This window comes from Salmo trutta, unplaced genomic scaffold, assembly GCF_901001165.1.
Source record: "Salmo trutta unplaced genomic scaffold, fSalTru1.1, whole genome shotgun sequence".
Lineage (NCBI taxonomy): Eukaryota > Metazoa > Chordata > Actinopteri > Salmoniformes > Salmonidae > Salmo > Salmo trutta.
Window position 1 is genome coordinate 1,171,903 of NW_021823423.1, and position 15,118 is coordinate 1,187,020.

At 45.7% G+C, this 15,118-nt stretch overlaps 1 protein-coding gene across 2 annotated transcripts in view; it reads left to right on the plus strand.

Annotated features, from left to right (window-relative positions):
• The window catches only part of LOC115190915 (collagen alpha-1(XIV) chain), a 214,877-nt gene that overhangs the window by 177,021 nt on the left and 22,738 nt on the right, over positions 1-15,118 (plus strand). The window contains exons 40-45 of one of the 2 annotated variants that reach the window (XM_029748950.1): positions 5,211-5,264; positions 8,162-8,215; positions 8,365-8,436; positions 13,182-13,217; positions 14,074-14,140; positions 14,330-14,518. In XM_029748950.1, the coding sequence (XP_029604810.1) occupies positions 5,211-5,264; positions 8,162-8,215; positions 8,365-8,436; positions 13,182-13,217; positions 14,074-14,140; positions 14,330-14,518 (472 nt within the window). Of the gene's footprint in view, positions 1-5,210; positions 5,265-8,161; positions 8,216-8,364; positions 8,437-12,152; positions 12,251-13,181; positions 13,218-14,073; positions 14,141-14,329; positions 14,519-15,118 lie in introns of those variants that run through there. The other variant, XM_029748951.1, reaches the window with a different exon arrangement.

The following is a 15,118-nucleotide window of genomic DNA, read 5'->3' on the forward strand; positions in this document are numbered from 1 at the left end:
TTCCCCTGCTGCTACCAGACTAATGGAATCAGTCACATGAGACAACCTGGTACATAGGGCTTCCCCTGCTGCTACCAAACTAATGGAATCAGTCACATGAGACACCCTGGTACATAGGGCTTCCCCTGCAGCTACCAAACTAATGGAATCAGTCACATGAGACACCCTGGTACATAGGGCTTCCCCTGCTGCTACCAGACTAATGGAATCAGTCACATGAGACAACCTGGTACATAGGGCTTCCCCTGCTGCTACCAGACTAATGGAATCAGTCACATGAGACACCCTGGTACATAGGGCTTCCCCTGCTGCTACCAGACTAATGGAATCAGTCACATGCGACAACCTGGCACATAGGGCTTCCCCTGCTGCTACCAGACTAATGGAATCAGTCACATGCGACAACCTGGCACATAGGGCTTCCCCTGCTGCTACCAGACTAATGGAATCAGTCACATGAGACAACCTGGCACATAGGGCTTCCCCTGCTGCTACCAGACTAATGGAATCAGTCACATGAGACACCCTGGTACACAGGGCTTCCCCTGCTGCTACCAGACTAATGGAATCAGTCACATGCGACAACCTGGCACATAGGGCTTCCCCTGCTTCTACCAGACTAATGGAATCAGTCACATGAGACAACCTGGCACATAGGGCTTCCCCTGCTGCTACCAGACTAATGGAATCAGTCACATGAGACAACCTGGTACATAGGGCTTCCCCTGCTGCTACCAAACTAATGGAATCAGTCACATGAGACAACCTGGTACATAGGGCTTCCCCTGCTGCTACCAGACTAATGGAATCAGTCACATGAGACAACCTGGTCCATAGGGCTTCCCCTGCTGCTACCAGACTAATGGAATCAGTCACATGAGACAACCTGGTACATAGGGCTTCCCCTGCTGCTACCAGACTAATGGAATCAGTCACATGAGACACCCTGGTACATAGGGCTTCCCCTGCTGCTACCAGACTAATGGAATCAGTCACATGAGACAACCTGGTACATAGGGCTTCCCCTGCTGCTACCAAACTAATGGAATCAGTCACATGAGACACCCTGGTACATAGGGCTTCCCCTGCTGCTACCAGACTAATGGAATCAGTCACATGAGACACCCTGGTACATAGGGCTTCCCCTGCTGCTACCAGACTAATGGAATCAGTCACATGAGACACCCTGGTACATAGGGCTTCCCCTGCTGCTACCAGACTAATGGAATCAGTCACATGAGACAACCTGGTACATAGGGCTTCCCCTGCTGCTACCAGACTAATGGAATCAGTCACATGAGACACCCTGGTACATAGGGCTTCCCCTGCTGCTACCAGACTAATGGAATCAGTCACATGAGACAACCTGGTACATAGGGCTTCCCCTGCTGCTACCAGACTAATGGAATCAGTCACATGAGACAACCTGGTACATAGGGCTTCCCCTGCTGCTACCAGACTAATGGAATCAGTCACATGAGACAACCTGGTACATAGGGCTTCCCCTGCTGCTACCAGACTAATGGAATCAGTCACATGAGACAACCTGGTACATAGGGCTTCCCCTGCTGCTACCAGACTAATGGAATCAGTCACATGAGACAACCTGGTACACAGGGCTTCCCCTGCTGCTACCAGAATCAGTCACATGAGACACCCTGGTACACAGGGCTTCCCCTGCTGCTACCAGAATCAGTCACATGAGACAACCTGGCACACAGGGCTTCCCCTGCTGCTACCAGAATCAGTCACATGAGACACCCTGGTACACAGGGCTTCCCCTGCTGCTACCAGAATCAGTCACATGAGACACCCTGGCACACAGGGCTTCCCCTGCTGCTACCAGTCACATGAGAAAACCATGATGAACTACCATTATTAATTACTGAGCCTGGTCTACTTAGAGGACAGATCAGAGAACATAATGACCTTCTGTAGAAGTCTGTCTACAGAGTGCTATTTGGGACACAGCCTTGGTGATATGAGGAAGTGGGTTTCAGGCAGCAGCGTGGCTCATACTCTAATGATATTGGAGGAGTCCCCTGTCTAGATGGTATTTACTTTGAATCAGGACTTTCTACGTCCTGTTCTTGTCTCTTTGTGGTGGAAGATTCATGACTTTCTGCATTTTGTCAGAACCTCTAAGAGTATACAGTAGAGGCGTTTCTTCTAGAAGGTACCTTCAAGGACCTGCTGTAATCTACACCAGCCACAAAGAATATAGGGCTGCATCCAAAATGGCACTCTATTCCTGCAAAGGTCAAAGGGTTCCATTTGGGGCGCACACCATCGCACCGCCGGAACATCCATTACAGAGCTCTTTGCCTCTCTGTCTCTCACCATCACACCTCCGGAACATCCATTAAAGAGGTCTTTGCCTCTCTCTATCTCTCACCATCACACCTCCGGAACATCCATTAAAGAGGTCTTTGCCTCTCTGTCTCTCACCATCACACCTCCGGAACATCCATTAAAGAGGTCTTTGCCTCTCTCTATCTCTCACCATCACACCTCCGGAACATCCATTAAAGAGGTCTTTGCCTCTCTGTCTCTCACCATCACACCTCCGGAACATCCATTAAAGAGGTTTTTGCCTCTCTCTATCTCTCACCATCACCAGCCACAGTATACAGTAAATACAATATAACCCTTGTCATGAGCTCTCCCCTCTCCTCTCATTTACAACCTGACAGTGAAAAATGCATGGGTAGCCACTTCAATGAATAGCAAAGTATGTGTGTCTGAGTGGTGATGGTAGAGCAGGGGGGCAATGTATCTAACTGATTCATTGCTTAGCAACCCTTAACCACCATTCTTAGTCTCTAGGGGTTGATTTATCCTGGATTTCTGGTAGAGAGGACCAGAGTGACTGGTAAGGTCTGGCTGGTGGTAGAGAGGACCAGAGTGACTGGCAGGGTCTGGCTGGTGGTAGAGAGGACCAGAGTGACTGGTAGGGTCTGGCTGGTGGTAGAGAGGACCAGAGTGACTGGCAGGGTCTGGCTGGTGGTAGAGAGGACCAGAGTGACTGGTTGGGTCTGGCTGGTGGTAGAGAGGACCAGAGTGACTGGTAGGGTCTGGCTGGTGGTAGAGAGGACCAGAGTGACTGGTAGGGTCTGGACGGTGGTAGAGAGGGCCAGAGTGACTGGTGTTGTCTGGCTGATGGTAGAGAGGACCAGAGTGACTGGTAGGGTCTGGCTGGTGGTAGAGAGGACCAGATTGACTGGTAAGGTCTGGCTGGTGGTAGAGAGGACCAGAGTGACTGGTAAGGTCTGGCTGGTGGTAGAGAGGACCAGAGTGACTGGTAGGGTCTGGACAGTGGTAGAGAGGACCAGAGTGACTGGTAGGGTCTGGCTGGTGGTAGAGAGGACCAGAGTGACTGGCTGGGTCTGGCTGGTGGTAGAGAGGACCAGAGTGACTGGTAGGGTCTGGCTGGTGGTAGAGAGGACCAGAGTGACTGGTAGGGTCTGGCTGGTGGTAGAGAGGACCAGAGTGACTGGTAGGGTCTGGCTGGTGGTAGAGAGGACCAGAGTGACTGGTGTTGTCTGGCTGATGGTAGAGAGGACCAGAGTGACTGGAAGGGTCTGGCTGGTGGTAGAGAGGACCAGAGTGATTGGTAGGGTCTGGCTGGTGATAGAGAGGACCAGAGTGACTGGTAAGGTCTGGCTGGTAGTAGAGAGGACCAGAGTGATTGGTAGGGTCTGGCTGGTAGTAGAGAGGACCAGAGTGACTGGTAGGGTCTGGCTGGTAGTAGAGAGGACCAGAGTGATTGGTAAGATCTGGACGGTGGTAGAGAGGACCATAGTGACTGGTAGGGTCTGGACGGTGGTAGAGAGGACCATAGTGACTGGTAAGGTCTGGCTGGTGGTAGAGAGGACCACAGTGACTGGTGGGTTCTGGCTGGTGGTAGAGAGGACCAGAGTGACTGGTGTTGTCTGGCTGGTGGTAGAGAGGACCAGAGTGACTGGTAGGGTCTGGCTGGTGGTAGAGAGGACCAGAGTGACTGGTAGAGTCTGGCTGGTGGTAGAGAGGACCAGAGTGACTGGCTGGGTCTGGCTGGTGGTAGAGAGGACCAGAGTGACTGGTAGGGTCTGGCTGGTGGTAGAGAGGACCAGAGTGATTGGTAGGGTCTGGCTGGTGGTAGAGAGGACCAGAGTGACTGGCTGGGTCTGGCTGGTGGTAGAGAGGACCAGAGTGATTGGTAGGGTCTGGCTGGTGGTAGAGAGGACCAGAGTGACTGGCAGGGTCTGGCTGGTAGTAGAGAGGACCAGAGTGATTGGTAGGGTCTGGCTGGTAGTAGAGAGGACCACAGTGACTGGTGGGTTCTGGCTGGTGGTAGAGAGGACCACAGTGACTGGTGGGTTCTGGCTGGTGGTAGAGAGGACCAGAGTGACTGGTAGGGTCTGGTAGAGAGGGCCAGAGTGACTGGTAGGGTCTGGTAGAGAGGGCCAGAGTGACTGGTAGGGTCTGGTAGAGAGGACCAGAGTGACTGGAAGGGTCTGGTAGAGAAATATGAACACTTAATCTGTTGGCCTTGCTGCTTCTGCTCTCTGCCTCTCTCTTCATTGCCATTACCACATCTCTCAGGGCCAGGATGGGGACAGTGTGTGTGTGTGTGTGTGTGTGAGTATAGCTGACAGGGAAGATTTCAGGGCTGGTGGTTGTTTGTGCCAGGATCTGGTCTTACAGCACAACATTAATCACACTCCACTCCTCTCCTCTCGTCTCCTCTCCTCTCCTCTCCACTACTCTCCTCTCTGCATAACATCCCCACCTTTCATTGATATGCTTTACGACCACTCTTGTAAAGTTGTGGCAAAAGATACATATTTTATAACCTCATAGCTAAGTTATAATTATGTTTGGAATGGGCTGGGTGAGTTGTAGGAGACTGGATACACACAGCAGAGCTTTGGCAGGTGTTGAGATGTTCACCATTCAGACCTGAATTAATAAGGTTTCTCATCTTGTAAATGAGATGTTTACCATTCAGACCTGAATTAATAAGGTTTCTCATCTTGTAAATGAGATGTTCACCATTCAGACCTGAATTAATAAGGTTTCTCATCTTGTTAATGAGATGTTCACCATTCAGACCTGAATTAATAAGGTTTCTCATCTTGTAAATGAGATGTTCACCATTCAGACCTGAATTAATAAGGTTTCTCATGTTGTAAATCACTTTGACTCTGTATTTTGTTATTTGTTTGCAGGGTATTAGTGGATCTCCTGGCGGACCAGGAAGAGATGGACCAGTTGGACAGAGGGTAACAGTCTATTCATGTTGTATCAATTATTTGTATTATGTATTGTATGTATATTCTGTTCGTATGACCTGCTCAAAGCCTGAGTGCCCTGAGCTCTTTAGCTCAATTTGAATATTAAAGCCAAATCGTTTTTTTTCCCTTCATCTTTTGAAGCCCGTAATTCTGTTTCCTTCCTCACAGGAACATAACACTGACGTTTTTATTTCATGATGCTTTAAATCACTGGCTTAAAGCTCACAAGATGTTAACCGAATGCTGTTTTGATTTCCCTATGAACCCATTTCATCGCTCATACTCTGACACAGCACTTAAATAAATGTGTTGTAAATAAATGAGTTATGAGATATCGAACCTTCATAATACACATTTTTATCCCAAAGACTGACGAAAGCAACACAGGCTGCTACAGCAACAGAACGGTTTTCGGGTCAACTTACCTGACATTAAGTCAACTAATTCCCAATGATGTTACCATATGATTTTCACTTTTCCACTTACAGTATATCTCATCAGAATCTGCTTTAGTATCACACAAGTTTCTGCACTGATCCAACAGATATGGAAAAGAAAACACTAGTATAAAGTGATATGGAATCTCCATCTTGTTATCCACTCATGGCTGATCAACGACAGCCATAAGCTGACAACTCCCAAGATCCTCTAAGGTTTTCTAAAATCATATCTCAGGGGTCAACACTGTTATCTAGATGTATACATGCCATGGATAATGATGGTGACGATGATGATGCTTACAGCTAAAATGTTACAAATCACCTTAAGAGTAATTTTCATGAAGAATGGCACACTTTACTGTATTGTAAATGACAGTGCCTGATTGGTCCATTCCCTGTAATATTGTCCAGTTGCCAAAGACTCTGATGGAATATATGTAACGGTACACCTCAGAACCATGCTGCTGTGGGTGTAGAGAGCCATCTGTGTTTGGAACATCTGATGCCAAGAGAGATCAGAACAGAAAAACAATAGCCTCCTCTTGGGAATCAGTTAGAGTAACACAGGACATCATTAATCATGATAGCCTTCTTCTCTCAATTAACTATCTGTGACTAAACAAGACCAGGGATTTCCTTAGCCATTATTCCTTTGGATTAGGTCCCATTTTTGTGTGTTTAATTTACCTACTTATTACATAATCGCAGTTTGACACAGTTAGTTGACACTGTATTTGGACAGAAAGTGGATTGCTTTTCTTGATTCTCCAGGGTGATAAACCACAGTTCTGGGTCTGCTGTTCTTTATGGAGGAGCCCCTATGCCCAACTCCAGCCCCACTCCACAGCCCCTCTTGGCTTTCACTAGTCCCCATTCCATCTCCAGCCCTGCTTTCTGGCCCCTCCTCCAGCTACATGACCTTCAGAAGGCCTCACTCTAGAGCCTCGTTATGAGGTTTTACTGGGAGGTGTTTACTGCTTGACTGGGGGTTGACTCCCACACTGGGGGACTGGTCGTCCCACTCTGGCAGAGAGAATGGGCTTGGAAGCAGCCATGCTGAACTACAGAAAACCATAGAAAAGACAAGCCATAGGTCATAGATGAGGATTTGTGTTGGTTATGTGCCCATGAGGAACACTTTCTCTAATTGGCTTGTCCTGCAACACTCCTTGGGTTGTAGTGCAACTTTCAGTCGGTTCAATGGGGCTCCCGAGTGGCGCAGCGGTCTAAGGCACTGCATCTCAGTGCTAGAGGCGTCACTACAGACACCCGGACGTGATTGGGAGTCCCATAGGGCGGTGCACAATTGGCCCAGCATCGTCCGAGTTTGGCCGGGGTAGGCCGTCATTGTAAAATAAGAATTTGTTCTTAACTGACTTGCCTAGTTAAGTAAAAGTGAAATTAAAATAAAATTTAAAAAATCCAGTCAAGTTGTCCATTTAGTGGTGATGTGAACCTTGATAGACATGACGTTTTGAAGCAAGGACAGGCACATGGTTGTTGGTATCACTCTGGGAATTTACAAGGAAATTGAAAATGACAACTTAACTTTTGGAAGTTAAAACCATGTCATGACAGATTGTGCATTATTCATGTTGACTCCAATCCAAATGATTATGTAATTCTATCTTTATTTAATCGCGTTGAACTGCTATGTAAGCAGATCTGGGATTGTCCTCAGTTGAATCATGGACTGGAGTTCACACCACCAGGCATGCTGCACCATAATAGCCTGGAATACAAAGTGAATATCACTCTGTTTCACTGTTATGAAACAACTCATGAAATGGAGCGATATTTCGTTTGAATACCAGACTAGCACCATAATGCCTTCTCACCTGTTTTCCTACTTGACCCATTCATCTGTGTGTCTGAAAGCTTTAGAATAAGCCTGGTGGGTTGATTACAGTATCTCACGGACTCGTACAGTTTGTCACTGTAAGTGTGGATACCGTTGCCAGCTCCCAGAGGTCAGCCAGGGGTCAGCCAGAGGACAGCCAGACAAACATGACAAACCATTTAAGAGCTGACTAGCTTACTCTTACTGTACACATTATCCTACCATTATCATTAGTGTTGTTCTGGAGGGTTCCAGGCTATTTGGTTTTAACGAAGGGTCTCTGCAGAATTCATTGGTGTTTTGATAATGGGAGTTCAGTGTTGACTACTACTAACTGTATAAAGTGCAGTAGTTTATGTGTTGATCCTGTCTGTTCTGTTCTAAGAGACTGCCTGGGAAAGCAGTAGTTTATGTGTCGATCCTGTCTGTTCTGTTCTAAGAGACTGCTTGAGAAAGCAGTAGTTTATGTGTTGATCCTGTCTGTTCTGTTCTAAGAGACTGCTTGAGAAAGCAGTAGTTTATGTGTCGATCCTGTCTGTTCTGTTCTAAGAGACTGCTTGAGAAAGCAGTAGTTTATGTGTCGATCCTGTCTGTTCTGTTCTAAGGGCCTGCCTGGGAAGGATGGACCACAAGGACAGCAGGGTACTACAGGGCCCGTTGTAAGTACTGCTGTAATCCCTTTCCTCTCTCTCTCTCTCTCTACAAATATTACGGTTCAATTCCAATTCATATCCATGCATGAAATGTGCATAAGTTGACTTAACATGTAGTTTATTATTTCATCCTTGATAATTTGTCTCTCTACCAGGGCAGTCCTGGGGCCCCCGGGGCCCCTGGTGGAAGTGGCTCTCCTGGACCCCTGGGAGACCAGGGACCACCTGTAAGTAAACTACCTGATATTCAAACCCTTGACTGGTTGATTGGCTCACCATCAGACCACCCAGGTCTGTTGAAAGAAGTTGATCAGGTTACGACAAGATTTGCATGGGCCAACGTTTCCTGTCCTCTACCTGTCAATGGTTCCATATTGAGGAACCTTCCATGGTCTTCCTACACAATGTCCACTGTACTGTACATCCCTGAAATTGAAGAATATTCAACGTCTCCATCTGTTGTTTATGGTGTCTTCAACGTCTCCATCTGTTGTTTATGGTGTCTTCAACGTCTCCATCTGTTGTTTATGGTGTCTTCAATGTCTCCATCTGTTGTTTATGGTGTCTTCAACGTCTCCATCTGTTGTTTATGGTGTCTTCAACGTCTCCATCTGTTGTTTATGGTGTCTTCAACGTCTCCATCTGTTGTTTATGGTGTCTTCAACACCTCCATCTGTTGTTTATGGTGTCTTCAACGTCTCCATCTGTTGTTTATGGTGTCTTCAACACCTCCATCTGTTGTTTATGGTGTCTTCAATGTCTCCATCTGTTGTTTATGGTGACTTCAACGTCTCCATCTGTTGTTTATGGTGTCTTCAACGTCTCCATCTGTTGTTTATGGTGTCTTCAATGTCTCCATCTGTTGTTTATGGTGACTTCAATGTCTCCATCTGTTGTTTATGGTGTCTTCAACACCTCCATCTGTTGTTTATGGTGTCTTCAATGTCTCCATCTGTTGTTTATGGTGTCTTCAATGTCTCCATCTGTTGTTTATGGTGTCTTCAACGTCTCCATCTGTTGTTTATGGTGTCTTCAACGTCTCCATCTGTTGTTTATGGTGTCTTCAACGTCTTCATCTGTTGTTTATGGTGTCTTCAACGTCTCCATCTGTTGTTTATGGTGTCTTCAACACCTCCGTCTATAATGTCTCCTCTGCCTCCCGGAGCAGAGCGGAGGACCATAGAGAGAGATGAGCCAACTGTTGGTGTGATGATGGCCTGAGCCTGGTGACAGTTAATAAAGCTGAATCCAGCCACTTCAGCCCTGGGCTAAAAGACAAGCACCGTTTGGCTCTGGAGCACACCATAAATCACAGGCCTGAGGGACAGCAGAGAGAGCGAGAGAGAATGTGTGTGTGTGTGGCTGACAGAAAGACCAAGGCTTTCACTGTTTCCCACACATCAAAACAGCAACAGCCTGATCCCAGCTAGATATGTGTCTCTACACAGGAAGATCATTAGCCTGTGACCAGCTAGATATCTGTCTCTACACAGGAAGATCATTAGCCTGTGACCAGCTAGATATCTGTCTCTACACAGGAAGGTCATTAGCCTGTGACCAGCTAGATATCTGTCTCTACACATGAGGATCATTAGCCTGTGACCAGCTAGATATCTGTCTCTACACATGCAGATCATTAGCCTGTGACTAGCTAGATATCTGTCTCTACACATGAGGATCATTAGCCTGTGACCAGCTAGATATCTGTCTCTACACATGAAGATCATTAGCCTGTGACCAGCTAGATATCTGTCTCTACACATGAGGATCATTAGCCTGTGACCAGCTAGATATCTGTCTATACACATGAGGATCATTAGCCTGTGACCAGCTAGATATCTGTCTCTACACATGAAGATCATTAGCCTGTGACCAGCTAGATATCTGTCTCTTTACATGCGATCATTAGCCTGTGACCAGCTAGATATCTGTCTCTACACATGAGGATCATTAGTCTGTGACCAGCTAGATATCTGTCTCTACACATGAAGATCATTAGCCTGTGACTAGCTAGATATCTGTCTCTTTACATGAAGATCATTAGCCTGTGACCAGCTAGATATCTGTCTCTACACATGAGGATCATTAGCCTGTGACCAGCTAGATATCTGTCTCTTTACATAAAGATCATTAGCCTGTGACCAGCTAGATATCTGTCTCTTTACATGAAGATCATTAGCCTGTGACCAGCTAGATATATGTCTCCACACATGAAGATCATTAGCCTGTGACCAGCTAGATATCTGTCTCAACACATGAGGATCATTAGCCTGTTACCAGCTAGATATCTGTCTCTACACATGAGGATCATTAGCCTGTGACCAGCTAGATATCTGTCTCTTTACATGAAGATCATTAGCCTGTGACCAGCTAGATATATGTCTCTTTACATGAAGATCATTAGCCTGTGACCAGCTAGATATATGTCTCTACACATGAGGATCATTAGCCTGTGACCAGCTAGATATCTGTCTCTACACATGAGGATCATTAGCCTGTGACCAGCTAGATATCTGTCTCTACACATGAAGATCATTAGCCTGTGACCAGCTAGATATGTGTCTCTACACATGAAGATCATTAGCCTGTGACCAGCTAGATATCTGTCTCTACACAGGAAGGTCATTAGCCTGTGACCAGCTAGATATCTGTCTCTACACATGGTCATTAGCCTATGACCAGCTAGATATCTGTCTCTACACATGAGGATCATTAGCCTGTGACCAGCTAGATATCTGTCTCTACACAGGAAGATCATTAGCCTGTGACCAGCTAGATATCTGTCTCTTTGCATGAAGGTCATTAGCCTGTGACCAGCTAGATATCTGTCTCTTTGCATGAAGGTCATTAGCCTGTGACCAGCTAGATATCTGTCTCTTTGCATGAAGGTCATTAGCCTGTGACCAGCTAGATATCTGTCTCTTTGCATGAAGGTCATTAGCCTGTGAGAAACTTCCAGCCTTGGGTTTGTTTGGATTACAATATGAGATGTTTGTGGCTGTTTTCTAAGGGTTATCAACGTCAGCATCTATTCTGTGGATGGATATGGTGGCAGCTGTTTCATATTGTGTGCCTCAAAGCAGTTGGCTCTCCCATGTAGAAGTTCTCCCATATGGCATATTATGGTCTCCTTCGTGTTTCCTCTCTCATGTTTCCTAGGTTCTCTGTCCCATCTTCTTCTTGCTAAGTAAAACCTTATACTTCACTGTAATCTGGTCACATCCCACTAAAATGTTCAGACACTTGTCATAGCTGCCCTTTTCCACGGGTCTCAGGAGAGCTCTCGTCTGACTGGCTGTGTGAGTGTGTGTTTTGTCAGTGTGGTTGTCATGGCGATGAGAGGTAGAAGATCAGCTAGGGTCCACACTGAGCTCCACCTCTCTCCTCCAGTGTCCACTCTTGGCATATTATTCCTGGAATATACTCTACACTTGACACACACACACACACACACACACACACACACACACACACACACACACACACACACACACACACACACACACACACACACACGCACAAACGCACGCACGCACGCGGTTAAAGTAGTCGATGCATGACTCCATGTTTCACAAAAGAGCGAATGACCTCTCTCCTCAAATACTGTGGTCCAAGTTACATGCATGATATCAGAACCGTTAAATGGCCATCATATTCATGAGAACTTTATGTCTCTGGTGTCTAATGTGTTAGCTCACATATGCATCCATTTGCTTTATGTGTTTGGCGAAGGAAAACAGACAGCACACGATCCAGCAGGTCATTAACCTCTAACAGTCACTGTGTTTCTACTACAGGGGACTTGGACAAGCTTTCCTAAACAGACTGTGAGTCAGAACAAAAGCACTTTGAAACTTAGTGGGAGAAAAATTACCATGCATACTCTTCCTTCCATTACATTTCCAAAGAGGAGTGTGTTTATAATATATTATCTCTGTTACAGGGCTCTGCTGGTACCAAAGGATGTTTATAATATATTATCTCTGTTACAGGGCTCTGCTGGTACCAAAGGATGTTTATAATATATTATCTCTGTTACAGGGCTCTGATGGTACCAAAGGATGTTTATAATATATTATCTCTGTTACAGGGCTCTGCTGGTACCAAAGGATGTTTATAATATATTATCTCTGTTACAGGGCTCTGCTGGTACCAAAGGATGTTTATAATATATTCTCTCTGTTACAGGACTCTGCTGGTACCAAAGGATGTTTATAATATATTCTCTCTGTTACAGGGCTCTGCTGGTACCAAAGGATGTTTATAATATATTATCTCTGTTACAGGGCTCTGCTGGTACCAAAGGATGTTTATAATATATTATCTCTGTTACAGGGCTCTGCTGGTACCAAAGGATGTTTATAATATATTATCTCTGTTACAGGGCTCTGCTGGTACCAAAGGATGTTTATAATATATTATCTCTGTTACAGGGCTCTGCTGGTACCAAAGGATGTTTATAATATATTATCTCTGTTACAGGGCTCTGCTGGTACCAAAGGATGTTTATAATATATTATCTCTGTTACAGGGCTCTGCTGGTACCAAAGGATGTTTATAATATATTATCTCTGTTACAGGGCTCTGATGGTACCAAAGGATGTTTATAATATATTCTCTCTGTTACAGGGCTCTGCTGGTACCAAAGGATGTTTATAATATATTATCTCTGTTACAGGGCTCTGCTGGTACCAAAGGATGTTTATAATATATTCTCTCTGTTACAGGGACCTGCTGGTACCAAAGGATGTTTATAATATATTATCTCTGTTACAGGGCTCTGCTGGTACCAAAGGATGTTTATAATATATTATCTCTGTTACAGGGCTCTTCTGGTACCAAAGGATGTTTATAATATATTCTCTCTGTTACAGGGCTCTGCTGGTACCAAAGGATGTTTATAATATATTATCTCTGTTACAGGGCTCTTCTGGTACCAAAGGATGTTTATAATATATTATCTCTGTTACAGGGCTCTGCTGGTACCAAAGGAGACAAGGGTGAACGGGTAAGTTCACTCTCAGACCAATGCTTCATTTCAGACACAGTTTATATTCAAGTGGAGTGTAGAAATACTTTCATAGCTTCAAACCTCAAATCAGGCATAATTGCAGTTTATCAGCTCTGGGATTAAGAGGCTCTCTAACAGCCCTGTGTCTCAGATGAAACATGCATCCCAAATGGCACCCTATTCCCTATATAGTGCACTACTTTTAATCAGAGCCCTATGGGTCTTGGTCATAAGTAGTGCACTATATAGGGACTAGGGTGCCGTTTGGGATGCAGTTGTCTCTTCACAGCTCTCTGCCTTCCTCCATCAGTTTAAAGCTCCACAGTGTGTTTTCTAGGAGTTCATGCAAGTCCTGCTAGAACAGTTAAATCAAACCCCAGCCATTCAGGTACACTGTGTTTATTCAAGCCTTTTAGGAGGATGTTGTGTTCATTTTAAATAGCCTTGGATCAAAACCTCTTTGCTTTGTAAGATTAAAGCTCTGTGTTATTTTCTGGTCAGTCTCTTGGATTGTTGGGAGACTTCAACACAAAAGGCCCCCAGCCTCAGAGTTAAAGGTGGAGTGGAGTTATTAAACTCCCACACACACACAGACTAGTTCATTAAACATGCCCCCTGGGAGTGTTCTCTCTCTCTCTCTCTCTCTCTCTTTCTCTCTCTTTCTCTCTCTTTCTCTCTCTCTCTCTCTCTCTCTCTCTCTCTCTCTCTTTCTCTCTCTCTGTGTGTGTGTGTGTGTGTGTGTGTGTGTGTGTGTGTGTGTGTGTGTGTGTGTGTGTGTGTGTGTGTGTGTGTGTGTGTGTGTGTGTGTGTGTGTGTGTGTGTCTCAATCCAGTGCTTTTTGTTTGTTTTGTAGGGAGACCTGCAGTCTCAAGCTACCGTCAGGGCCTTAGCACGCCAAGTGTGTGAGCAACTGATTCAGAGTGAGTTTTCAACCCAGCTTCTCTCTCTCTCTCTCTCTTTCTCTCTCTCTCTTCACTTCACTCTCTTTCTCTCTTTCTCTCTCTCTCTCTCTCTCTAGTTATTTTTGTCCATACATACTGTTCTCTACAACAGTCCCTCATCCTACTCACCCCCAAACCTCTCCATCCCCTCCCCTCTTCCTCCCTCAGGTCACCTGTCTCGCTACAGCTCCATCCTGAACCAGATCCCCAGCCAGTCAGTGTCTGTGAGGACGGTACCAGGACCTCCAGGAGAGCCCGGTCGCAGGGGTCTGCCAGGGCCACAGGGAGAAGGGGGGCCCACAGGCAGACCAGGGTTCCCTGGGACCAACGGACAGGATGGACGACCGGGGGAGAGAGGTACAGTACGGTGCTTATACATCATTATAAACCGCAGAGAGAGGTACAGTACAGTGTTTATACATCATTATAAACCGCGGAGAGAGGTACAGTACGGTGTTTATACATCATTATAAACCGCGGAGAGAGGTACAGTACAGTGTTTATACATCATTATAAACTGGGTGGATCGATCCCTGAATGCTGATTGGCTGACGGCCGTGATATATCAGACCGCATACCATGGGTATGACAAAACATTTATTTTTACTGCTCTAACTACGTTGGTAACCAGTTTATAATAGCAATAAGGCACCTTGGGGGTTTGTGATATATGGCCAATATACCATGGCTAAGGGCTGTGTCCAGGCACTCCGCGTTGTGTCGTGCTTAAGGACAGCCTTTAGCTGTGGTATATTGGCCATATACTACACCTCCTCGTGCCTTATTGCTCCAATAGGCTCTGTTGGATGTCCATAACAAACCAGTATATTATCTGTTCTATATCCACACCTTAAACTTCAGCTTCCCATTCATACTGTAGCCACGCTAACGTGTAGCACAAACCAATGACTTTCTAGTATCTGATCATTTGAATCAGAATTCAATTACTTTCTAGTA